Here is a 25,807-nt window from a genome sequence, read left to right on the forward strand (position 1 = left end):
CCTGTTTGTCCGCCTAGAGACAGCCATATCAGTAACGACAGTAATGACACGACCACCTCCTCCGTCCTAAAGCCCCTGTTACCTCTGTGAGGCTGTGTGGCAGCCTCGGTTCCAAGCCCCTCGCGTCCCTCAGGTGGTGGAATCCTTGTAGGAACCCTACCAGGCGGGCGTGCTAGCCCCCCCTGTTACAGTTGAAGTGGAGAAGCAGCTAGGTGAACCGACTTCCTCGCAGTTACGGCCGTCAGGAAAGTTGGAAGAAAGTCCAATTCCGGAGCCCGTGTTCTTAGCTGCTAAACTAAACCCCCTGCATTTTGGTAACTGTGTGGCTGGAAGTTCCCAAGGAAAATGGGGGAAGGTATATGCACATATAAATGTGTGCATTTTTATTTTTAAGAAACAGGACTCAGTCGTTTAATTTTACTTGTGTCAGTTCCTGGAGTCTTTCCACTCCAATTATAAAAATAACACACTTCACTACAGGCTACTTGGAAAACTTAGAGAAACCTTAAATACTGCGATTCCGTATACCTGAAATTTATTCCTTTTTTGTTGTTGTTGTTGCTTTTCCTGTTAGATTACGAATCCGTTGAGAACAGGGATAGCACAGCCATTATAATAATGAAAGTGACGGTAATGATAATACGAACAGCCACCACCTTTCCACCTAGCCAAATATCTAGCGCATTCTAGATGCTCATTAAATCTTTAGTGCACAAAAGAAGGAATAGACTCAGTGTTTAATATTTTGGAATATGTCCTTCCAGTCGTTTATAAAATCATATGAATTATTTATGGAATATGTATATTATATATATTATATAGTAGTTGCCCCTTATTTACAGGTGATATGTTCCAAGATGTGAGGTGATAAAATGCCTATGTGGTGAGATGAGGTGAGGTGAGGTGAATGATACAGACACTGTGATGTAGCATTAGGCTGCTTTTGACCTTCTGACAACACCTCAGAAAGAGGATCATTTGTTTCCAGACTGGTTGACCACAGGTACCTGAAACCTTAGATAAGGGGGACTGCTGTATATAGTATACTACTTATAAAATATATATTATTATGTGTTGTAATTTGGGAAGAACATATAAGGAAAGTGAGATGATAGTGTAAAAAAAAGTACATATTTATTTAGCCACACAAAACATTGAACTTTACGCAAGAACTGTGTAGTCTTTTCTCTTAGGTTCTTGGAGTAAATGGGGCAGAAATTGTGATAAATTTATTTTTAATCTTCAAAACTTGGTACATAGTAGGTATTGAAAAAATGTTTGTTAATGAATGAATATTTCAGAGTTGGTGTGTATGTGTGTGGGTAGTTTCATCTGAATTTTTTTTCTGTGTGTTTTGGTAATAATGTATGTATGTCATATACCCATATGATCTAGGCTCCGTGGTACTGTGTAAATCTATCTTTCTAGGCTTATGGCTTTTCATCATTCTCCCTGCTATATTAACTACTGCTATTTGTCGATATTCTATGTCCGTCCTTTCCATTCACACTTCTTCCCATGTGTCGTTTCCACACTTTAGAATTTTCTCATTGGCACCTTCACCTGCCAAAATCCCAAGTGCCCTTTAAGGCAGGTGTTGCAAACTCACATGTATACTTGGGCTAATCAGGTAACAAATGAGCCAAGTAGGTTTAGGTGGAGATTACAGAGAACTAGAGAACATTATCGTGTCTAAAAAGGCCCAGCCACTCTTTGGTTTGAGCTGATTATTACCATTTTAAAAGTGGGCCCAGTGTTACCAGATATTTCACCTTTACTAGAGAAGTTGAAAATCTGTATTTATGTATGAAGTCTGATTTTTTAAAAAAAAAATTTTTAGGATTTTATTTATTTGAGAGAGAGATAGAGAGAGAAAGCATGAGTGGAGAGAGGGGTAGAGGAAGAAGGAGAAGCCGACTTCCCACGGAGCAGGGAGCCAGATGCGGCGCTTGATTTCAAGACCCTGAGATCATGACCTGAGCTGAAGGCAGTTGCTCAACCGACTGAGCCATCCAGTCGCCCCTGAAGTCTGATTTTTAAATGTTAGCAAATAATATAAAAGTTTGAATACTGCGCAGGCCAAATAACATTTAAAGGCTGGATTTAGCAGTCACATTCTCAGTTTATGGCCATTATTTTGTGCTATTTCAGATACTTTGTGCATGAATCATATTCTCTGATTCCAGCAGACTTCTCTGTTCTTTTAGCATTTTATATATACCTCACTTATAATGCTGTTTCTAAGGTGCCTTTTGTTTTTGTTTTTGTTTTGTTTTGAAAGGGAGAGAAGGAGGGGGAGAGGCAGAGGCAGGGGTGGGAGAGAGAGAATCCTAAGCAGGTTCCATACCAGCATGGAATCTGACATGGGGCTTGCTCTTACAACCCTGAGATCATGACCTGCGTGGACATCAAGAGTCAGATGCTTAACTGACTGAGCTACCTCAATGCACCTGTTGAGCTGCCTTAGTTCCTTTTTTTTTTTTTTTTTTTTGAGCTGCCTTAGTTCTTAATATGTCTTTCTCTTCTGTACACTGGAAACTTTTGATGGCTTGGATTGGGTCTAATACTGCACTTGGTAAATATTGGGATAAAATACATGCTTATGTATACCTGAGTCTTTGGTATATATGCATTTATTTCTCCTTTGGTTATCTTTATTTCTCCTCTGCTTGGTTATCTTAGAAACCAGCATCTGCTTCTTGTAAAAACACCAGTGATGTCTTGGCTTTAATTGCTAAAGAGCTGTACTTATGGAAGGGACTGAATTGGTTAGAATTGCTACTCAAAAGCTGGTTTGATTTAGATTCTATATGATGGCTTAAATTTTAAAATTTAATTTATAAATTGAGATAAAAATAATGACTAAGATTTTTTTAATAACAGTCAATAAAAGGAAAAATTGATAAATTGGACCTCATTGAAATGAAAAACTTTTGCTTTGTTAAGAAGATGAAAAGATGAGCTATAGGCTGGGATAAAGTATTTGCAAACCATATATCTGACAAAGGACTTGATTCTAGAATATATAAAGAGCTCTCAAAACAAAAAACAACAAAGAAAATGAGCAAAAGATACAAATAGGTATTTCACTGAAAGGGATATACAGGTGGCAAGCACATGAGATGTTATATATCATCAGCCATTATAAAAATACAGTTTAAAGCCACAGCGAGATTATTACAGAATGGCTCAAAAGAGGAAACAAAACAACCCCACCAAATGGTGGTGAGAATGATGAGAAACTTGATCACTCATACTTCACTGATGGTAATATAAAATGGAAAGAGTAGCAGTTCTTAAAAAACTGAGTAAGTACTTAACATGATCCAGAAGCTACATTCTTGGTCATTTATTTGAGAGAAATGAAAGCTTATGTTCCAACAAAAACCCGTACATTAATGTTCATAGCCATTTTATTTGTAATAGTTCCAAACTGGGAACAGCCCAGATTTCCTTCAGTGTGTAAGTGGTAAAACAAATATATCCATACCAAGGGCTACTGCTCAGCAAAAAAAGGAAGAAACTATTGATAAAACAACTTGGATGAATCTTGAGGGACTTATGCTGAGTGAAAACAGTTGATCTCAAAAGGTTACATACTGTATGAATCCATTTATATAACATCTTGTATGGAGATGGAGAACAGATCAGTGGTTGCTGTGTGGTGGTAGTGGGAGCTGGGTGGGGAGATATGGCTGAAAAAGGACAACACAAGGGTTCCTTGTGATTGAACTCTTCTGTCTCCTGAGTGTGGTGATGGTCACACAAATCTATATGTATGATAAAATTTCATAGAGCTAAATACCCACACCTGAGCGCCTGTAAAACTAATGAAATCTGAAGAAGTTAATGGGTTGTATCAATTTCCTGGTTGTCATATTACACGGTGGTTACAAAGTCATTGCCATCGGAGGAAACTGGGTGGAAGATATACAGATCTGTCTGTATATCTTACACCTGCATGTGACTCTAGGATAATCTCAAAAAGCTTAAACAAATAACCTATAAAAGCCTATAAGATTAATTTTTTTCTTTGACTTTTATTTTACAGGCAATGATCTAATCATGTCAGAGAAAGATGATACTGAGACTCCAGTGATAACTGAAGCAGCCTCCACCCTTGAAGATGGGAACTGTGAGCCAGCCAAGAATTCTGAGTCTGTTGACCAAAGTGCCAAGCCAGAGAATAAATCAGAACCTGTAGCTATCACTCGGAAAAGACCAGAGTCCAAACCTTCCAGTGACCTTGAGACTTCAGAAGTTCTCCCTGTTGAGGCATCACAGGCTGTGGGCAAAGTAGAGTATCTCTTAAAACACTGGGATTAAAAGTTAGGGTTAAAAGGCATTTGGAACCAGAACCAATTTAAGATTGTATCTATTTGTTTTCTTTAAAAGCCGTAAAAATTTTTCTCAGTTTTATAAACGACTTTATGAGTAGTTGCCTTTGCTATATGGTGCTTAAATGCAGGTGACATAACATCTGTCAGTCAAGCAATACAATTCTTTAGCTTAATGATATCTATTTCTTCACCTGTACTTGGGGCTAATAATTAAGATACCTTGTCTGTACACTCTCTTACTCTCTACTTTTCCCCTTTTCTGTTGCCTTTGTTTTTCTACCTACGGGGAAGAATAGGAGACTGTTTCCAAAGATGTACCTCAGACTGGATGGGGATATTGGGGCAGCTGGGGCAAGTCCTTACTTTCTTCAGCCTCAGCTACAGTAGCTACAGTAGGTAAGATCATTTGTCATTTTATTAATTTTTGTGTGGATGTTGCTACACATCTGTCTGTGTTAAAAATGACTTCGTTAATAATTCTTCTTCCATGTTTACTTAAGGGCTTTATAGTTTGAGAATTCATTAGGAATGATGGACTGATTTATAGTATACCTGGAGTTTGCAGCATTTTCTCATTAGTATTTCTTATTAGAGTTTCTCATTAATGAGAAATTGTTAATATAAAACTACTGTTTGGTGGTAAAGCAAGTTTGTTGGGGTTTTTTGTTTGTTTTATTTTTTGGTAAGATGACACTCCCAAACATTAGGTATGTATGGTCAGAATAACATGTCTGTGACCATAGTGATTTAAAAAATCTATAGGGTTGTTTTGGTTTGTTTCTTCAGTTTTGGTGGCTAATAGTAATATTCAAATGTAAAAATGTAACCATTTTTCTCATTAGGACAAGGTATTTCAAACGTTATTGAGAAGGCAGAGACTTCTCTTGGAATTCCTAGTCCCAGTGAAATTTCAACCGAAGTCCAGTATGCAGCAGGTCAGTATGTGGAAACATTAAGATCTAAAATTTTGGGTCACAATGGAACAGTTTAGCTCATTTTTCAGTATATATTTAATGAGTATCTGATACTCAGGGCATCATGGGACTGGTAAGAAAGGAATTTGGAATCTTTGACTAACAGAGGTCTGTGTCCTTTAGCCACTTTAGTCATCTATGAAGTGGGATGATCTATGTCAAAATACTGTTGCAAACATTAAATAAGGCCATGAATGTAGAATGTAACAATTTCCTAGTGTTGTGTTTGGCACAAATGCGTAAGAACCCAAGAAGAATTAACTGAGTTTGGGGCGCCTGGGTGGCTCAGTGGGTTTAGTCGCTGCCTTCGGCTCGGGTCATGATCTCAGGGTCCTGGGATCGAGTCCTGCATCGGGCTCTCTGCTCAGCAGGGAACCTGCTTCCCTCTCTCTCTCTCTGCCTGCCTCTCTGTCTACTTGTGATCTCTCTCTGTCAAATAAATAAATAAAATCTTTAAAAAAAAAAAAATTAACTGAGTTTGACTCCATTGTGACACGAAAAAATATTCTAACATGTTTAGTTTTCGCCATTTTTGTGTGTGTGTGTGTGTTTGGATTTTTATAAGGTGAAATTTAATTTAATTTAATTTTTTTTCTTATGTATGTATTTATTTATTTGACAGGGAGTGAGAAAGATGACAAGTAGGCCAAGAGGTAGGCAGAGCGGGGCGGGGGGGGGAGCAGGCTCCCCGCTGAGCAGAGAGCCTGACATGGGACTTGATCTCAGGACCCTGAGATCATAACTTGAGCCGAAAGCAGAGGCTTAACCCACTGAGCCACAAGGCATCCCAAAATTTAATTTTAGATACCTGCTTTGATCAGTGTGCTCTTACTTAAGCCACAGAAGACAGAATTATAACCAGGAATCAAGGTGGCCTGGGACCAGAAAACAGGAAGCTTTTCAGGCCCTGATTTTGCTTTCTTCATCACTCAGGGGCTTTATTGTCTCTTACTCTTGTTTCTCTTTGATCGTCTCATTATTTTCTCCAATAAGCATAATTTTCTGGGATAAAATTTTAAATAGGCCATACTTTAAAAAGTCAGATTTATTGATTTTATAATTTGTATGTCTAATTGAATGTAATTAATATGCAAATGTATAATTTATATACAGTAACGCTTATTCTTTTTAGGTATACAGTTCATGTGTTTCAACGAACATACAGTCTTGTTTACGCAATATAATCACAGTCCATTGTGATTATACAGTATAGAATATTTCCTATATGTGTATTGATAATCAAAATATAAGGATATTTTCATCACCCCCCGAAAGACTCTTCATGCCCCTTTGAGGTCACTCTCATCACTTACTTTCAGTTTTTGGCAACTGTTAATCTATTTTCTGCCTAAATTTGACTTTGTGCAGAAGATCACATACATGGAAACATACAGTATAAAATGTATTGTTACATATATCAGTAGTTTGTTCAAACAACTGGATTTCATTTCTGAAATGAAAATGAAAAAAGCTATGTTTTGGATAAATAGTTTAAAATAATAAAACAAAAAGGGCTAAGGTTACCCTGTGTATAGGAAGTAGGGTCTAGTTTTTAAAATTTCACATAGATGCTGATAAAGCAATACTATTTATGGATCGTTCCTTCATGTTTACACATCCCTTTCCTCCTGTAGGAGAGACAAACGCCAAAGAGAATGCAAACTCCTTCCCATTGACTGGGCCATTTGGTGTATTCTCAACCATCTCTACTGCTGTTCAGACCACAGTGAGTAAAATGCACGGTGGACTGTACCCCTCTGTGAATATAGTGTTTTTTGTTTTATCTCTTCCTTTTTTTCTTGAAAAGCCATGAGGACTGATTACTATTATGGGAGTCCAGATTGCTGAAGATAGATCACTTTGACCTTAGGGGAAGAGTGAGAGCTCCTTGAAAACTTTCTTTAAAGAAGTAGAGAACAGAAGATGAAGAGTAACAGAGAGGCAATGTACATAATAATTTATGGAATATGAATTCTGAGTTTGGTGGCCTAGAAAAGGTCCCTACTTTACAAATATTTTTCCCCATAATTGCATAACTATAGATGATTAGAAACATTTTTAAAGGATTTTATAGGAAACATAATGTCTGTCTTAATGAGAATAGGTAACTAGTACTTCTTAATTTTAACCTCTTGAAGTAAAACATATATACAGAAAAGTGAAGTCATAAGTATTCAGTTTGAATTTTTACAACGTGAACACACTCAAGACTAAAATTCCAACATGATGGTATATCATAGGTTTTCCACCTGTACCCTCTTCCAGCCATCCGCTTCTTCCTTTAGGCTCAAAATAACCACAATCCTGACTTCTACCATCATAGATTAATTTTGCCTACTTTTAAACTTGACATAAATGGAATCATACAGTAAGGTACCTTGTGTTTGGCTTCTTTTACTCAACATTATGTTTGTATGATTTCTATATCATGTAGTCTGTGCGGTATATTCCATTTTCTTTGCCATATTCCATATATGACTATGTAACATTTATTTATTCCATGGATGGTGAGTACTGGGGTTGTTTCCAGTTTTTAGCTTTTACAACTAGGACTGCCATGAACATTTTGTGTATCTTTTAATGAGCCTCTGTACACATTTCTGTTGAGTATGCAACCATGTATAGAGCTGCTGGGTCATAAGGATATTCATATGGTTAGTGGTAGTAGATACTGACATACAGTTCTCCGGAGTGTTTGAACCTGTTTATAGTCCTACAAGCAGTGGGTGATTGTTTTAATTGCTCCACATTCTTGCCATTGCTTGGTGTTGTTAGCCACTATTTTATATAATCAAAACATGCATATGTCTTTTTTCAGTATTACTGTAATGAATTTAATTACTGAATGTAATTATTGCATTTGTTTCCTAGGGGAAGAGCGTGATCAGTGGGGGTTTGGATGCCTTAGAATTCATTGGGAAAAAGACAATGGATGTAATAGCAGAAGGGGATCCTGGATTTAAAAGAACCAAGGGTCTGATGAATCGGAATTCTACATTGTCTCAGGTACTGTTTGTCTTTACCCATTTACTTCATGTTTCTGTTTTGATCTGTATTTTTGCCTATAGAAGACCTTGTTAATAATGCCTTTTGAAAAATTTTCAATGATATTTTTATTAAGGCTTTTTTGGGGTGGGAGTGTGGCTGATGAGAGCTTTAGTGTTTAGAAAAATGCCCAGTTCTTTTTTTCCTCCTCTTTCTTTTCTGTAAGAGGCTCCTATCAGTACAGTAGAAGGCAACAAGCCCTTTGAGAGTTGTTGAGTACATTAATGTTTAAAGCACTTTCCATCTGGTTCCTTGGGTGTTATTTATTCTGTCCAAGATTGAATTATGTGTGACCATTTATTCCCAGCAGTTCCTTAGCCTATCAGATTTGAATTGCCATGCCAGGAATGAAAGGGCACTGCTCTGTCCTGTTACCATCTCAGCTTTGCTTCCCTCAGCTCTCAGAACTCACCCTTGAGCTCCCATTACTTGCTGCAGGGTAAGCCTCCACCTTTTTTTCAGGTTTTACGAGAGGCAAAGGAGAAAGAAGAGCTATGGACCTCCAATGATGTTGCCTTGGAAACGGACAAGAAAACTCATTATGGGCTCCTCTTTGATGAATTTCAAGGCCTTTCGCATCTGGAAGCTCTGGAGATGCTTTCCCGAGAAAGTGAAATAAAGGTAATTCCAAATCAACAATTTCAGTTGGATGGTCTCCAAACAAAGGAGTGCTGCATAGTTTCCTCTGTTTGTACAGTTGGAAGATGAAATGTATTTCACATGGAGGCTTGAGACTCTTGGAAAATACTACACCACGACAAACAAATGTTTGAACTAATTTCTAGAAATAGAATGAGTCAGGTGTTATTTCTTTTAATTTAAATAGAAAAGGATAGAGGAACCAAGAGATCTTAATAGCACATCTATGTTTTCCCTTTGTCTTTTTTTTTTTTTTTTTTTTGGTAGTCTCTCTGGCTTAAGCTGCCAATTTGGATACAATTACCTGTTAGTTTTTAATTGATTCAAGACTGTTTAACTTCCCCCTAATTTCTTAGCCATTGTTAAGCACAAATAATTCCTGGATGTTTCTGGTTTTTATTTTTATTTTTATTTATTCATTATTTTTTTTAAAGGTTTTATTTATTTATTTGACAGACAGAGATCACAAGTAGGCAGAGAGGCAGGCAGAGAGAGAGGAAGGGAAGCAGGCTCCCTGCCGAGCAAAGAGCCCGATTCGGGGCTCGATCCCAGGACCCTGAGATTATGACCTGAGCCGAAGGCAGAGGCTTTAACCCACTGAGCCACCCAGGCGCCCTGTTTCTGGTTTTTAATTTTTTTTTTTTTAAGTATAAATTCTCCCTATCTTAGTATAATGACTAACTTCTTGTATTAAGATTCTTAAGGAATAGTTTGTATTGACTGGTGAGCTCATAATTTTTATTTTAATTTAGTCTGTAACCTCTTCTCCATTTGAAAATGTTTTTTTCTTTTGTACTCTCACAAATTTTATTATTTTATATCCATTCAGGTGAAATCTATTCTTAATTCTCTAAGTGGAGAAGAATTAGAGACTCTAAAACTTGAATTGGAGCAACTCAAGGAAGCATTTTGCCTAGCAGAGTTCTGTGAGGAAGAGGAAGAAGAGAAAAAAGGTAATATGAAAATCCAGTATTTGAGTGGAAAGGATGTTAAATGTTTATATGCAGTGTATTGCCCTTGAAACTAATTGTTTTCTCTTTAATTAACTAGTCTGATTTTATATTTTTGCTGTCTTGCCCCTGACTAGGTATTTGTTTGAGCAGTTGGCCTTAAGTGCATATCTTTGCCCCACTCCTCCCTTCTGCCCCCCAAACTGTGACTTCTCCAAGTCTCATCTTGCAACTCACAAAACTGCCTGCTGTTTTTGCTTAGAGAATCACCCTTGTTAGATTCCTGCCTCAGTCTGGCTGGTCATCCCTGTGAGCTTTTATACCCTAGATACTGCTCCTCTGCCTCTCTGACTCCAATGATCCCGGTCCTCATCTTGAATTCAGGCATGCAGGGTGGCAGTTATCCAAAATGTGGGTGATGATTTGTCTTTTTATTTTCCAAAGTTTTTTAATGCCATATTCTTAGTATCTGCATACTCCGAAAAATGTTAGTAACTACTCATTTTTGCAAAATTATCAGGAAACAAGGTCATTTACATAAGGCATAATTTCTAGTCAACTGAATCTTAAGGTTTTGAGAGTTGTTTTATTTTAAAGTTTAGCTGGAAATATTTCTAATATGTATTACACACTGTTTTTTTAGTCGAATCTAGGGAGTACAGTTTTTTTTTTTTTTTTTTTGATGAAATGATCAGTTACAAACATTAAGAGTTAAAAAAAAACCCAAAACCCAACATTAAAAATGACTAGAAAAATTCTTTCAGGGTCCATCAAGACGTATGAGTCAATCACCCATATGGTAGATTAAGTTAGTGGTTTGAAAAGTGTGGTCTGCAAATTCTTGGGTTCCCAGGATCTTTGCAGGGAATCCATGAGTCAAAACTCTTTGCATCATAATACCAAAATGTCTTTTTCTTTTTTTTTTTTTAAATGTCTTTTTCTTTTTAAAAAATGTGTTATTTTGACATTCACACTGATGGTGGAAAAGCAGTGGTGAGTAGAATTACTGGTGTTTTAACACAGATAAGACAATGATACCAAATTGTGCTAATACTGTATTTTCACTCCCCTGCATTCATAGTAAATACATAAAGTATTTTTAAAGTGCCAGTTTCGTTTAAGTTTGTCCTCATAAAATAGTAACAGTGATTTATCTCACTGAGTCTTGACCCTTGAGTACACTTATTTTTCATATTTGTGTGATGCATACTGAAGTTGTCTCAAAGAAAAGCACTGTTGAGTTGTAAGCGCAAGTACCTGTTTTTTCATGGGACACTATTTTTATTTAAAAAGATTGCAGTCACACAGACTCTTCAGAGCAGGCTATTTGGTAAACATTTTCTTGAAAATGAATGAAATGAGCCTTCACTTGAAGGAAAAATATTTGTGAATAGTAAAATTTAAATTAACCTAAAGTTAGAATTTTGGAAAACTTACGTTTGTTGCTGTGGTGAGCTTGACAGCTTCCTAGTGCTTACAGATTTTTTTGATGAAATTGGTGGTCATAGTAACAAATTTGATCTCTTAGGTGTATTTAAATGTATTGGCATTTAGAAGATTTGCATAATTCAGAGAACCAGTATTTTCCAGATGACTAATGAGTGGTGTTGCAAAGTCATGTCTGGGCAAAAAATAGACCAGTAGATTTTAATTTAATGTAACTGAATTCAAAATTTCATTATGCGATTTCAGGCTCTACATTATAACTAGCCTTTAAGACTATTTGTTGAGTTTTGGTGTGGTATTAAAGAATATCCACAATTATCTGCAAAGGCAATTAAAGTTGTTCTCCTCTTTCCAACTATATGAGCTTGAATTCTTCATGTACTTAAAACAACATACCACAACAGAGTGAAGGTAAAAGCAGATAAAAGAATCCAGCTGTCTCTAAGCTAGGCGTTAAAGAGATTTGCAAAGATATAAAACAGTGGCATTCATCTCACTAAAATTTTTCTTTTCTAGAAAATATAGTTGTTTTTCTTAAAAATTATGTCAAGTGTATTTAAGGAATTCAAACATTTCAGTTTTAATTTTTAATATGATAAGTGTTGACAGATATGTAACTTATATTAAAAAAGATTCTTGGGGGTTCTCAAAAAGTTTTAAGAATGTAAAGGGGTCCTGAGATCAAAGTGTTTTTGAGAGCTGCTATATTAAATTATTCTAAACTGCTATGCTTTTAGAGATGTTTCAGTTATTTTTCAGAATTGTGCATCTTTATGTTTTGTGCATTTATCTGTCCATCTTTTAATTCTCCTCATTTCAGTGAGCTTGCTTCTAATACCCTCTGAATCTCATTTTCTATCTTTAATCAGCTTTGGGTGGAAAACCAGTTAACCTAGTCTTACTCAAGTTTTATATTAAAAGGACCCTCTGACTGAGAGTCTTAAGGCCTTTCTTTGAGAGAAGGAAGTGAAGTAGAATGTATGGATTTTATACTAAGAGATACTTTCCTCTTTTTTGTTCCCATCTGTTTTGTACTGCATTCTAAGAGGTCACGTTGGCTGGTTATATAACACCTTGCTATATATTCTATGTAAAGATACTGGTCCTGATATAAAATGGCTCTTGAATAAAAGTTTTTAAGCTTACCTGAAGTACTGAATAGACAGTATAGCATGGTGGATGAAAGGATGGGTTTTGGAGTTAGACCTGGGTTCAAAATCAAGATCTACTGTTTCCTAAGTCATGTGACCTTGGACAATTACTTAACACTGAAATTATGTTTTCTCATCTGTAAGAAGAAGATGCTAATCCCTCTCAGGTTGGTGTAAGGACTAAATAAAATATTTAAGGTCTGACACATGGCAGGCACTTAACAGATGGTGGCTGCTGTTTTCATTATCAAGGTGGCATATGTAAATAAAGATCTGTGCTTAGCAGGAAATCCATAAATTAATTTTTATTTACTTAAGTTGCTCCATTGTTCCTAACTAAACCCAAGTGTGGCAGTCCCCACTTATTTATAAACTTAATTTATTTGTACATAATACCATTAACAGTATTTGTTCAATTTAGTCAACATCTGGCTTTGCATAGTAATTGGAAATCCTGATCTTTAAGTACCATTCTGAGGACTCTAAGGCGTTTCTGAAAAGAAGGATTTGTGTCTCTGACATTTTTCTCCCCTACCTGTTTGCCAGAGATAGAGGGCTCTGAAAAGAGAGCACTACAGTGCTGCACACTCCCTCCGCAACAGTTTTCCCCAGGGATTTTGGGCGAAAATGCAACACTGACCTTGGTATTACATCTCAATGAAAATGTGTAAAAAAAAAAAAAAATGGCTGTGGTATCAAAGAGAGAGGAAACCGTAGAAGGTGGAGACTCCAGCCTCTTCTAATTCCCACCAAAGCATTAGCCATGCCTCCTTTCCATCCTCACACTTTTTCCCCCTCACTTTTTAAAAAAGATTTTATTTATTTATTTTTCAGAATGAGGGGCAGAGAGAGAGAGAGAGAGAGCACACAAGCATAAGCAGGGGGAGTGGCAGCAGAGGGAGAAGTAGACTCCCTGCTGAGCAGGGAGCCAGATGCTGGACTTGATCCCAGAACCCTGGGATCATGACCTGAGTCGAAGACAGACATTTAACCAACTGAGTCACCCAGGCATCCCTCATCCTCACACTTTTATCTTAACGCAGCAACTACTTTTTATACTTAGGTCTGTGGGGAGTACATGACAGGCTCTCCAAACATTTTTTGTTCAACCTTAGCAGTAAAAGTTTTTGAGTACTTAGATTTAATGTATGTACATTTGATGTTTATAAATTATATATATGTACTGCTATAATAATATATTACTTATGTTCTAAAGTATACCCTAAAATAGAAATTTTTAAAGGAGGAGACAAATGTCTACAAATAAAGTGTTCTGTTTTTCCCCCAGTACTTTATTGGATTATTTTGTGAACCCCTTGGGTACATGCATCCCAGTATAGATTCAGATACTCTCTTGCTTCAAATAATTTAGAAGCTTTGCTAGGAAAACAAAATGCCTGTTAGATTTTAGATTTTTAGGCAGTAGAATTTGATTAGGAGTTGCTAAGAGGAGTGATATAGGTTACAGTTATAGTATTTAGAAGACCAACTTTTCCCAACTCTTTTATAATGAGGATCACCAAACCATTTGAATTCTGTCTTGAACACCAAGAGAGAAGGGAAAAGGGATAGCAAATGGAGAGGGAAGAACAAAGATGGAATTTTTTTCCTAAGGGTTTTGGGGAGAAAACGGGTATGAAGTAATCATTTGCCCTGGTAAACCAGTGATAAAGAAATACTTGTATGGATTATAAGTGCTAGAAGATTTCTATATACAAGAGTTCTCCCTACATTGTACAGTTAAGAGAAGCTTTGGTGTAAGGAAATTAAGTAAGATTTAGATGAGTAGAAAGGAAAACCGCATTTCTTGCCATTTGTTTGGATGTGTTTTTTTTTTTTTTTATATTGACTCACCTATTTGTCTGTATGTTTCTCAAATATAAGCCTTATATGTTTCTCATCATCTCTTAGGCTTCTTAACCAACAGCTTTCTTACCATCCTTCCAACATTGTGGAATCTCTTTTTCTCTTCCTTTTTTCTTATCCATCATTATCTCCTGCCTGGATCCTCAGCTTCCCTGCTCCCCTTCTTGTTCCCATTTCAGTTCATCCTCCACCCAGGAGCCAGAGTGGATCTTTCTAAAATTTCAATTGGACATACCTGTCTCTCTTTAAAATCATTCAGTGCCTCCTCACTCCCTTAATAAAAAGCTTGGATTCCTCACCATTGGTTTTTAAGGCCATCTTTTATCTGGATCCTACTTAATGTTCTAGCTATGTTCTTACCTCTCTTCTCTCCCTTACATTAAGACACTTCTAAACATATTGAACTTGTTGCCATACTTTCTTTCACTTCGGTATGTTTTACTTGTTTTCACTGTCTGAGACTCTTTTTCTCCTGGCTAAGTTATACTCACTTTTTTTTTTTTTTAAGGAGGGAAAGTTTCTTTTTTTCTTTTTTCTTTTGTTTAAAGAATTTATCTATTTTTTTAAAAAGATTTTATTTATTTATTTGACAGAGATCACAGGTAGGCAGAGAGGCAGGCAGAGAGAGAGGAAGGGAAGCAGGCTCCCTGCTGAGCAGAGAGCCCGATGTGGGGCTTGATCCCAGGACCCTGGGATCATGACCTGAGCTGAAGGCAGAGGCTTTAACCCACTGAGCCACCCAGGCGCCCCTATCTATCTATTTGATAGACAGAGATCCCAAGTAGGCAGAGGGGCAGGCAGAGCAAGGGTGGGAAGCAGGCCCCCTGCCAAGCAGGGAGCCCGAAGTGGGTCTCGATGCGGGGCTCGATCCCAGGACCCTAGGATCACGACCCGAGCCGAAGGCAGAGGCCTTAACCCACTGAGCCACCGAGGCGCCCCTATACTCACTTTTTATATCCTGACTTAAATTCCACTTTCTTGGAAGAACGGACATAGTACCTGCTTAATACTAAGCCTTCACCAGTTCTCATTCCTACATCTGGAATATAATATAAGAGCACAGGATTTGGACTGGAGTGGGAAGGCCAAGGTTTGATCCCTAATCTTTGCTGTGCAATTTTGTGGAAATAACCCCTTCGAGCCCTAGTTTATGTCTAAAATGGGATAATGATACTTTTTTGCAAGCCTATTGAAAGAATTCATTGGCATATATAGAAGTACTCTGTAAGCACTAACGCACCATGCTCATTTAAATTGCTGTTATTAGTGCTGCTGCTCCTGCCATGCCTCTCTTCTTCTTCCTTACCGCCCACCACCCCCATCCCTATCAGTCTTTCTGCAGTGTCTTAAATGGGACTTGGGTTTTGTTTTGTTTTTGTTTTTGTTTCTGGTTTTTTTTTTCTTTGTTTAAAGATTTTATTTATATATTTGCGAGAGAGAGCGAGTGCGTGAGCAAGTGCGCATAAGCTGGGGGAAGAGGCAGAGGGAGAGAGAGAAGCAGGCTCCCCAATGAGTAGGGAGCAGATATGGGGCTTGATCCCAGGACCCTGGAACCATGACCCGCACCCAAGGCAGATGATAAACCGACTGAGCCACCCAGGTGCCCCTGTTTGTTTGTTTTTTTTTTTTTAGGGGATGAAGACTTTACCAAAGAGATAACAGATCTATTTTCCCAGCTGAATGTCTCCTCCAAACCTGAGAAACTTGCCAGGGTAAGTTATTACTTGGTGATTTTCTTTTTTTTTTTTTTTTTGACTTGTGTTGATTTAGTAGATAAAGAATATAAGATTCTAACTTCCTGGCAAGGGTATCAACAAACTGGGGGTATATTCTGAGTTCCATACCTTCTACCTGCCTCCTGCTCTCACAGGCTAGCATGAAGATCTCACATCTGCCCTGCCTGCCCCACACTTCTGCCACTCTCACCTGTTTTCATTTGGAATGCTGCTTATCTGAAAGCTCATATTAGGCCACAGTGTTGGCAGCCTTTGTGAGACCAGTGGGCTCGCCTCAATTGAGGTCTCCCTCTTCTCAGGGCTCTGTGTGATTCAAAGATGATGGAATGTGGCCCCAGCCCTTATGGACTGGATGGAGGTTATCATTTCCCAGAGCACAGTGACCTTTCAGCTTGTGCAAATGAGAGTCCCTTGGCCTAGGCCTTGGTCTTTGATGGTGATGTTTGAGCTATCTTCACACATTTGGACCATGGAAGGGCTTTAGTCAAAGTAGGGAGGGTCTGTTTTCAGAGCAATACTCACCTAGTGTATATGCCAGTGTCAGCTCATGGGACACTATCCACTGGGTCTTGAGCTGCTTGTTGCCTCTTCACCATCCTCTCCCAACCTCTGGAAACATCTCTGGACCAGTTAATGGCAGGCACACATTGCTGCCTTGCCAGGATAGCCATTATAGTCACTTGCATACCGCAGGGCAAGGAATATGATGTTTGATTTGCTAGCCCACTCTGTCATGCCCAGTGAAAATGCTACCTTCCCCAGGAAAATTTTCAGGTCACCCGCAGGTAATTCATCTTCCTTGTCTCACCGGTAGCACGTGAACCTCAGCACTTCTAGCTTGTATCATCGTAGTGTTTTTTGAGTTGGAAATAATATCAAATTTAGAGAAAAGTTGCACAAATAAAGCAAATAAAATTCAATATCTTTATGCAGATACACCCTTTGTTAACAGTTAACTCCATACATTTAATCATTTGTGTTGGAACATTTGTTCTCTCATTACATCTCCTATCCCTTCCCCCACTTTCCCCGTCTTCCCTTTCTCCCCTGTACAGCACCACACACGTACACATGCACTCATTCATGTTGTTATTTTTGGGACTGTTTTGGGGAATTAATTGTAAACGTGATAGCCCTTTACTCGTAAATATTTTAATATGTACCTGCTAAGAAGATATTTCCTTATGTCACCACAGTAGTTCTCACCTGCTGTAAACTTAACATTGACACCATATATTTTTTTTTTTTTTTACAGATTTATTAGAGAGAAAGCAAGAGAGCAAGAGTATGAGCAGGGAAAGGGCCAGAGGGAAAGGGAGAAGCAGACTCCCCACTGAGTAGGGAGCCTGACTCAGGGCTCGATCCCAGGACCCAGAGATTATGACCTGAACCGTAGACAGAAGCTTAATGGACTGAGCCACCCAGGCGTCCCTGATACCATATTTTTATTTAATCTCTTGTCCACTTGTCCACATTCTGGTTTTGGCAGTTGTCCCAACAATGTCTTTTGTATCAAATTTTTTCCTCTAACATTGGAGCTAGCACATAATCATGAATTGTGTTTAGTTGTCAAGTACTTTTATTCTCTTTTAATCTGGAGTTCCTTATCTTTCCTTGTCTTTTATGATGAGAAATAGAAACTCCTTTCCCCCTATATAAAAACAGAGTATTCCTCATTTGGGGTTTGTCTGGTGTTTTCTCATGACTAAAGTCAGGTTATGTCTTCCCAAGCAAGACACTTCATAAGCGACATAGTATCCTTCCCAGGCTATCACACCTATAGCACATGATGTCCATCTTCCCCTTATTGTGATGTGTTGCCTGATTTCTCACTGTATTGTTACAATTTTTCCCCTGTGGAACTAATAAACTTTCTGTGGGAGACATTTTAAGACCAACAAATACCCTGATTTTCATAGTTTCCCTCCTAGAGTTAGCATCTATGCATGATTCTTGCTGCATCAGTGTTTACTGTGATGGTTGCAGAATGATGATGTGCTCTAACCCCAGCATTTGCTCCACATTTATCAGTTGGCTTTGGCATTCTACTATAGTTATGAGCTCTCCCTTCTCTTATTTCTTTATTTATTATCTGTTATTTAATATGATCTCACAGGTTTCTGTTTTTTTCCTTTGGTTTGTGATTTATTGATGTTTTAGTTAGTTTGGTATTCAGATTGTCCTTCAGACGGACTCCTGTGTGACATGCACTTATCATTGTGTGGAGTATTTCCTTGTTTTCTGTCATAACAAGATATCCTGGACTCACTTTGTACCTTCCACATGCTATCCCTGGAATCAGCCATTTCTTCAAGGAGCCATAGTTCCTTTTTAATAGTACGGGCTAAGATGTGGGTAGTGGGTGTGCTTTCTTCACTGCTGTGGTGTCTTTGCTTCTAGGCCTTGTGGGCAGAGCTAGGAAATGAACTCAGGTACACACACCCCTGTATTTGTACATGTACATACATATGTTAGAGATGATGAGTTCATCCTGGCAACTCCCAATTTCAGTCCATCCCAGCAGGGTTCTTCCTGCCTTGCCTTTTCTCATGACACATTTGTGTCTCTTCTTCCACAGAAAGAACCCCATCTCCCAACATTAGCGCATGTCCTTATTTTCTCAGTTCCGTAATGCATCTGAAATAGCTTCATTGCTTTGCCCATTCTACTATAAAAAACAACCTATGGAAAGAATATATGATTTATTTGCTATCCCCATGTTAATTTTTGAATATATAGAGTATTATGTTTCCGAAAGTCAAAACTGTATTATTCCCATCCATTCCATTTTCCCTTTTAGATATTAAACTTTCTTGCTTTTTGGCATGTCCTTCTTGTGTTTCTTTTTTTTTAGATAAGTAGATGTATTTTAAAGATAAGCAGATATATTTTCTTATACAAAAGTTAACACGCTATGTATGTTCTTTAACACTTTGCTTTATTCTCTTAACCTTATGCATATGTATTTTTATAAATGTGTCATAAGTTGTTTTTATTTGTTTTTTAAAATGTGTATACCTTACCTCCCATCCTAAATCTTTTTTTTTTTTTAAAGACTCTTATTTATTTGAGGGATAGAGAGAAAGAATATGACCCGAGCCGAAATCGAGTCGAATGCTTAACTGACTGAGCCACCTGGGTGCCCCATCTCCCATCCTAAATCTTAAATTTCTTCAAGGCTAGATCTTTGCTTTATTGGTCCTTAAAATCCCAAATGTACTATTTCTTACTTTGTGGTGTTGAGTAAGTTGTTTATCCTCTTTATGAGAAAGGGATGATATAGAGTTCTTGTGGAGAATGAATGTGTTAATACACAGAAAACTTATGGAGTCCCTGACTCATTGTAAATGCTCACCATTAATGGTCCTACGTATAGAAGCTAGCCTCGTGTATTATACAGTCAAGTATTTGATAAATACACGTATGTCAAGTAACTTTATTTTGCTAGGTGCTAGGGAAATAGTAATTAAAAAACATAATTTGTGTACTCAAGGAGATCATAATAATAAGTTATTTTTAAAAAGTATGGAACCCCTTAGCTGTTTGGTACTACTAGTCATTCTCTGGAAGCAGTCTTTACATTGTTTACATTTTGGGTGTCGAGTCATAAGAGGTAGAATAGTTAAAGATCAGGGCCTGATTTTCCCCAAGGGTTTATATGGGAGACTGTGTCATAAAGGGGAAAAGCAATGAAGCAGGGGTCTGAGAACACAGTTCTGATTCTTATTCTGATACTTGTGATGTGGGCAAATCCCATTTCTTTTCTAAGCCTCATTTTTTTTTTTTCCAACTGATAAAAAAATAAGTGGTTGAAGAAGCTAAGCTCCAAGGTGCCTATTAATTCCTAAGTCTCCAGGCCTTTCCAGTGGGAAGGTCCAGACTGAATTCTGGGTGTGAGGCCTGGGTAACATTGCTGATTTTCGAAAGGTATGATAAATTACCTTGATTTGGCACAGTAGTTCATAATGACTTCAAGAGCAGTCATTCTGAGTATGTGGTATGCCTACTTAAACATCTCCTTCAAGTGTACTACATTTATGATACCAGTTTTCTTTTGTGTGGCCTTATCTCTTAATTTTTCTTCTTTTAATCTGAGATAAATCAATCCCTGGTTTTTCTCTCATTTTATCTCTTCAAAGGAATTGCAGATCATTTCACATACTATTTAGACTGTTAGTCATCTGTTAGGATTCTTTCCAGCTTCATCTCTCACTGTTGCTCTTCTCTCAAAATCTTACCACTCCAACCTCATCTTCTACCATGCTTCTCCCATATTGGTCTTCCTTCTGTTCCTTCAGTACACCCACCTGATTTTCCTCTGCTTATAGCTCTCATTGTCTAAATATTTGCATGGCTGACTCCTTTTAAACTTCAGATTTTGGCTCAAATTTCACTCCTCAAGACCCTCCTGACCACCCAAGCCAAGTCTGCCTTCTCTTCCAGTCCATCTCTCAATTTTATTTTCTTTGCTAATTTGTTTGTTTGTTTGTTAATTGTCTTTCTGCACTAGAGTAGAGAAGAACAGGACCATGGTTTATATTAGTCGCCATTGTATTCCCAGCACCTAGAACAGTGTGTAGTAAATATTTATAATGGATGAACTAATTAATAAAGGCCCCATCTGTGCTGGTCTTACTAGTTGCTTCACAGTTTTCTCAGCACACTTTGAGTTTTCTTGTTTCCAATCTTTTATGTAGTTATTATTTTTTTAATTTGAGAGGTTAATGCATAGGGAACTTATAGATCAGAGCCAGATTGTTCTTGAGGGTTTTTATGGAGTTCCTGTGTCATAGGAGAAAGAACCTTTCAATGAATGTCTGGGTACATGGGTTCTGCTCTAGGTCATTCATGATTTAGCCTTGGGTGTAGCCCCATCTGTTGATTTTAAAGGCTCAACCTCAGTGCTGTATGTGTAATAAAACCTGTGATTCTCATTTCTCAGCTGGAATGACTCTTACAGTCTTCTTTGGATTCCTAATTGCCTAGTTACAGCTCTGAGTGTGTTCTATCTGTATAAAGTTCCTCAAGTGGATGCCTTCATTTAATGACAATAAACCTTTTCTTAGAAGCCAGGACACACTCAGTTGCAAATGACAGAAACTGTAGTCAGACTGGCTTAAGAAGAAAGGGGCATTCATTGGCTCAAGAAACTAGAAAATCAAGGGGGCAAGACTGACTTCAGGCATGGCTCTCTACCCAGGAACTCTACACCAATCCCCACACTAATCTCTTGACTCTGCTTTCTTCTGTTTTGGCTTTATTCTTAGAGAATCTTTTCCACATGCTGGTAGCATAACCACTGGTAACTTCAGGGTGACTTTTTTCCATTGAGTAACTCCAACAGAAGGGGGGCTTCCCTTCCCCAGTAATTTTATCAGATGTCTTGAAACTGATGCTCATTGACCTCAGTTGGGGTCACTTTTCCATCCATGAAGTAATCACTGTATGAACAGGGGTTAATATTCTTGGTAACTAAACCTGAATTATTTGCCAACCCTTAGAGCCAGAGGGTGGAAGCAATCCTACCCAAACCAAATGAACTGAGAAAAATCTGGAACCTCCTACCAAAAGAAAGGAGATATGAGTGCTGGCTAGGTAAAAACAGTAGGTATCCTCTGTAGTGTGCAGGCACTGGGTGTGTAAATTGAATTAAGACAGTCTGTAACTATCCTATAGTCATGTTGTTTATGTAGGAGATACGCACATTTAATTTCAGTGTCTTTTGGAAAGTACTAAGTTGAAGGGGTGTTCAGAGAACTATGGACATAGAACAGGGTTGTTTAGGTGCCCAGTCTCCTGGAAGGTTTTGGAAGTTACCTGGAAAGAACAATGTCTCGTTGGAGGACTGAAAGAAAACTAAGAGCTGCCTTTATTTAGAGAAAAGAAAAAGGTGAGGAAGGGCATTCTAACCTAAGGGAATAGCATGAACGAAGAATGGGCACATTATAGGTCATTATTACCAGATCTTAAAATGGAAAGTGGTCAGAGATGAAGCTGGAGAAGTAGGTAGGGTCTAGGTCATGGGTACTTCTTTAGTCATATGTAAGAATATGATCTGGTTGATGGGGAGCCATTGAAGGGAAGAGGAATGATCAGCATATAATATATCCTAATATATATGTCCAGCAAACAGTTGGAATATGTTGTTTCAGAAGAGGTCAGTGCTGGAAATAAGGATTTAGGAGTTTGCAGCAGGTAGAGAATACTTAAAATTATAGAATCAGGATGGGTTGAGGGAAGAGGAATAGGGTGAGACAGGTAGAGGGCTAGGCCAGAACTCCAGGTGATGCTGTGTTTAAGGGGCTAAAAAAGAAGGATCAGTGCATACAAGAGCCTAAGGAGGAATGCTTGTAAGGGTGGAGGCAGAACTGGAAGATGGTGGTATTAGAAGAGTCAAAGAAAACTGGAAACAACTCAAAGGCCCATCATCAGAAGAATGGCAAATTATGGTATATGTATAAAATGAACTACCACACAGCAAGAAGTAAGAATCAGCAACTGATACTTGCAATAGCATGGATAAGCCTAACAGACAGTATGTTATGTATAAGAAGCCAAACACAAATTAGAAAGGATTTAAGGTCTCATTTGTATGCATTTTAAAGACAGGTGAAATTAATTTATAGTGAGACAGAAGAACCATTACCTTTGGGCAAGGGGAACAGTGACTCAGTTTGAGCAGTATTTTTTTTTTAAAGATTTTATTTATTTATTTGACACAGAGAGATAGATCACAAGCAGGCAGAGAGGCAGGCAGAGAGAAGGGGAAGCTGACTCCCCGCGAAGCAGAGAGCCCGACATGGGGCTCGATCCCAGGACCCTGAGATCATGACTTGAGCTGAAGGCAGAGGCTTGACCCACTGACTCACCCAGGTGCCCCTGGTTTAAGCAGTATTGACTTGGAAGGGGCATGAGAGGACCTTCTAAATGCTAGGGTGATCGGAATATTCCAGATCTTGATCTAGGTTGCAGTTACAAAGGCATATACGCATGTGAACATTTCTTGAATTGTGCTCTGAAGATTTGTGCACTTTATGTAAGTTATACCTCAGTTTTCAAGAAGGCCAAAGGATCAGAGAATTTCAAGAAGGAATGAGTGGACAGTAGTGTTAGGTGTTGTCAAGAGAAGTACTAAGGTAAGTAGATAGGTGTATGATAAACGTATGTTTGGGTGAGAACAATAGTGCTGACTTACATGATGCTGACATATTTCTGGTAGGTGCACAATGTATATAGTCACCTTTCGGTGAGCTGAATTGAATTGTTGATGGGCAGTAATCTTTTTCTTATTTAGGCAAGAAATACTGCCTACGAATGGATCAATACATCTCTGGCCAAGCCATTAGAAGAGAAGGAAGAAGGAGAGAAACAGTTGGAAACAGAAAAAACTGACCAAATCAATAAAAATTCAATAGAGGTACCAAAGCAACTAAACCTTTTTTTTTTTTTTTTTTAAATGGTGTGGAGATGTTGGTATCACGATCAGGGACGTAGGCACCTTCTGTTTTGTTGCATCACTACTCATCATTTCAACCTTGTAATCCAAGATTGTAGCAACCTTGTTCCAGACTGTAGGATGAAAGAAGGAGTGAAGAAAAAGAGACTAAGGGTTTGTGTGTGTTTTATGTATTATGAGGAAAGTTCCCAGAATCTGCTATACGCTCCTTTTAACTAAATCTTTTGGCCAAAACTTAGTCACGTGGTCACACCTGACTTCAGGGGAGCTTCTGTTTTTGTTGTTATGAGTCCAGCTTGTAAAATGACATCCCTGCTCTGGTAGAAGAGGAGGTTTACTGAAGGGCAGCCATTGGTCTCTGCTGCTTTCAAGATACGGAATCCTCCAGTATGAGAGAAGCAAGCTGACAGCATTTCCTCTGGGCTAAAAACAAAACAAAACAAAACCCAATGCCTTGTTTTGTTTTTCTGTTCAGGAAATCCATGCATTTGCAATCCGGAGCCTAGCAGAACTGACTGCCTGCTCAATTGAACTGTTTCACAAAACAGCAGCTCTGGTTCTGCATGGCCAGAAGCAGGAAGTGACCGCCATAGAAAGGAGCAGAGCTCTTTCCCAGTAAGTATAAAGGGTATTCCTATAAAGGGTGCAAATTGCTCAGAGTTTTCTCAGCTTCCTTCCAAAGTTTTAAGAAACTTTCCTCTCAACAAGATGCTATTATCAGGAAGAGATTTTTTCATTTTGGGGTTTAGTTATTAAGTAGCCGAAGGGGTTGTTTCTTTCCATGGACTCGTAAGTCTGCATTATAAATGTTTTTATTAACTGGTTGTTTTAGTAATTATTTTTTATTGTTGATAATCTGAAAACTAGTTCTCAGATATTGGTTTTAATAAAAATAAAATTTTACATAAATAAAAACAGTAGTTCTTTTAAAATTTTTTTTAAGATTTTATTTATTTATTTGACAGAGGGAGAGACAGCTAGTGCACAAACGGGGAGCATGAGGCAGAGGGAGAGGGAGAAGCAGGCTCCCTGCTTAGTAGAGAGTCTGACATGGGGCATGATCCCAGGACCCTGGGATCATGACCTGAGCCAAAGGCAGAGGCTTAACAGACCGAGCCCCCAGGTGCCCCAAAACAGAGAATAGTTCTAAGAACCTCAATTCTTAATAATGGTTATATTTATTATTGAGTGCTAATTATGTGCTAGGCACCATGCTAAGGGACTTAGGTGTATCATTTCTAATTTTTACAGTAATTCTAAAGGTAAGTGATTAGTCCTGCTTTAAAGAAAATAAGGAAACACACTCAAGAAAAATGAAATAACCTGCCCAATTTCTGCAGACAGGGATTTAATCCCAGGCCAGGCTAAGTCCCTAAGCCCCCCTTCCCACCATATTGCTGATTTTGAATAAAAATTTCAAAAATAATAGAAAATAGATAGTCACAAGAGAAAAAAAATAGATCTGCTGTTTTCTAAATAAATCTAATTAAATAATGAGAATTTTCATTGGAAAAAAAAATTGTGAGAATGTTTAGTGTGTTAGGATTGGGAGAGACCCTTGGTGTTTTCCAGACCTGTGTTTCACTGTTCTCTAATATCCCACAACAGACGGCTGGTTTTTGTCTTCAACATACTTAGGATGAGGGACTCACAACTTCATGGTGGCCTGTTCTTTGGAAAAGTGGCTATTTCTACTTGTCCACCTGTATATCTGTGTTATATGTACACACACACACACACACATATATATATATATGTATGTGTACAGTAGGTGTATGTGTGTATAAACACACATCTGTATAGTTTCCCCATTAATCATCAAAGAAGTTAGAATCCATGGAGGGGCACCTGGGGGCTCTGCATTCGGCTCAGGTCATGATCTCCTGGGATTGAGCCTCGAGTCGGGCTCTCTGCTCAGTGAGGAGCCTGCTTCCTCCCTCTCTCTCTGTCTGCCTCTCTGCCTACTTGTGATCTCTGTCTGTCAAATAAATAAAATCTTAAAAAAAAAAAAAGAAAAGAATCCATGGAAACTGGGCCTTTGCTTGTTTACTGATAAATCCCCAAAGCTTAGTTGGTATATAGAAGACTTCCAGTAAATATTTCTTGAATGAATGCGTGCATATTTATTTTAACTACATTTGTGAATGGAATATAAGATCTTTTAAGTACTATCTTATCTCCTTAAAATGTATGTTCATTATTTC

At 38.1% G+C, this 25,807-nt stretch overlaps 1 protein-coding gene across 4 annotated transcripts in view; it reads left to right on the plus strand.

Moving 5' to 3' along the window:
• Positions 1-25,807, plus strand: part of FAM114A2 (family with sequence similarity 114 member A2) — a 36,170-nt gene that overhangs the window by 421 nt on the left and 9,942 nt on the right. For 3 of the 4 annotated variants that reach the window (XM_045999195.1, XM_045999197.1, XM_045999198.1), the window contains exons 2-11: positions 4,052-4,296; positions 4,637-4,736; positions 5,183-5,275; positions 6,949-7,040; positions 8,186-8,320; positions 8,822-8,980; positions 9,828-9,951; positions 16,044-16,123; positions 23,442-23,564; positions 24,079-24,218. In XM_045999195.1, the coding sequence (XP_045855151.1) occupies positions 4,066-4,296; positions 4,637-4,736; positions 5,183-5,275; positions 6,949-7,040; positions 8,186-8,320; positions 8,822-8,980; positions 9,828-9,951; positions 16,044-16,123; positions 23,442-23,564; positions 24,079-24,218 (1,277 nt within the window). In that variant the 5' untranslated portion in view covers positions 4,052-4,065. Of the gene's footprint in view, positions 1-875; positions 1,004-4,051; positions 4,297-4,636; positions 4,737-5,182; positions 5,276-6,948; positions 7,041-8,185; positions 8,321-8,821; positions 8,981-9,827; positions 9,952-16,043; positions 16,124-23,441; positions 23,565-24,078; positions 24,219-25,807 lie in introns of those variants that run through there. The other variant, XM_045999199.1, reaches the window with a different exon arrangement.

This window comes from Meles meles, chromosome 3 (genome assembly GCF_922984935.1).
Source record: "Meles meles chromosome 3, mMelMel3.1 paternal haplotype, whole genome shotgun sequence".
Lineage (NCBI taxonomy): Eukaryota > Metazoa > Chordata > Mammalia > Carnivora > Mustelidae > Meles > Meles meles.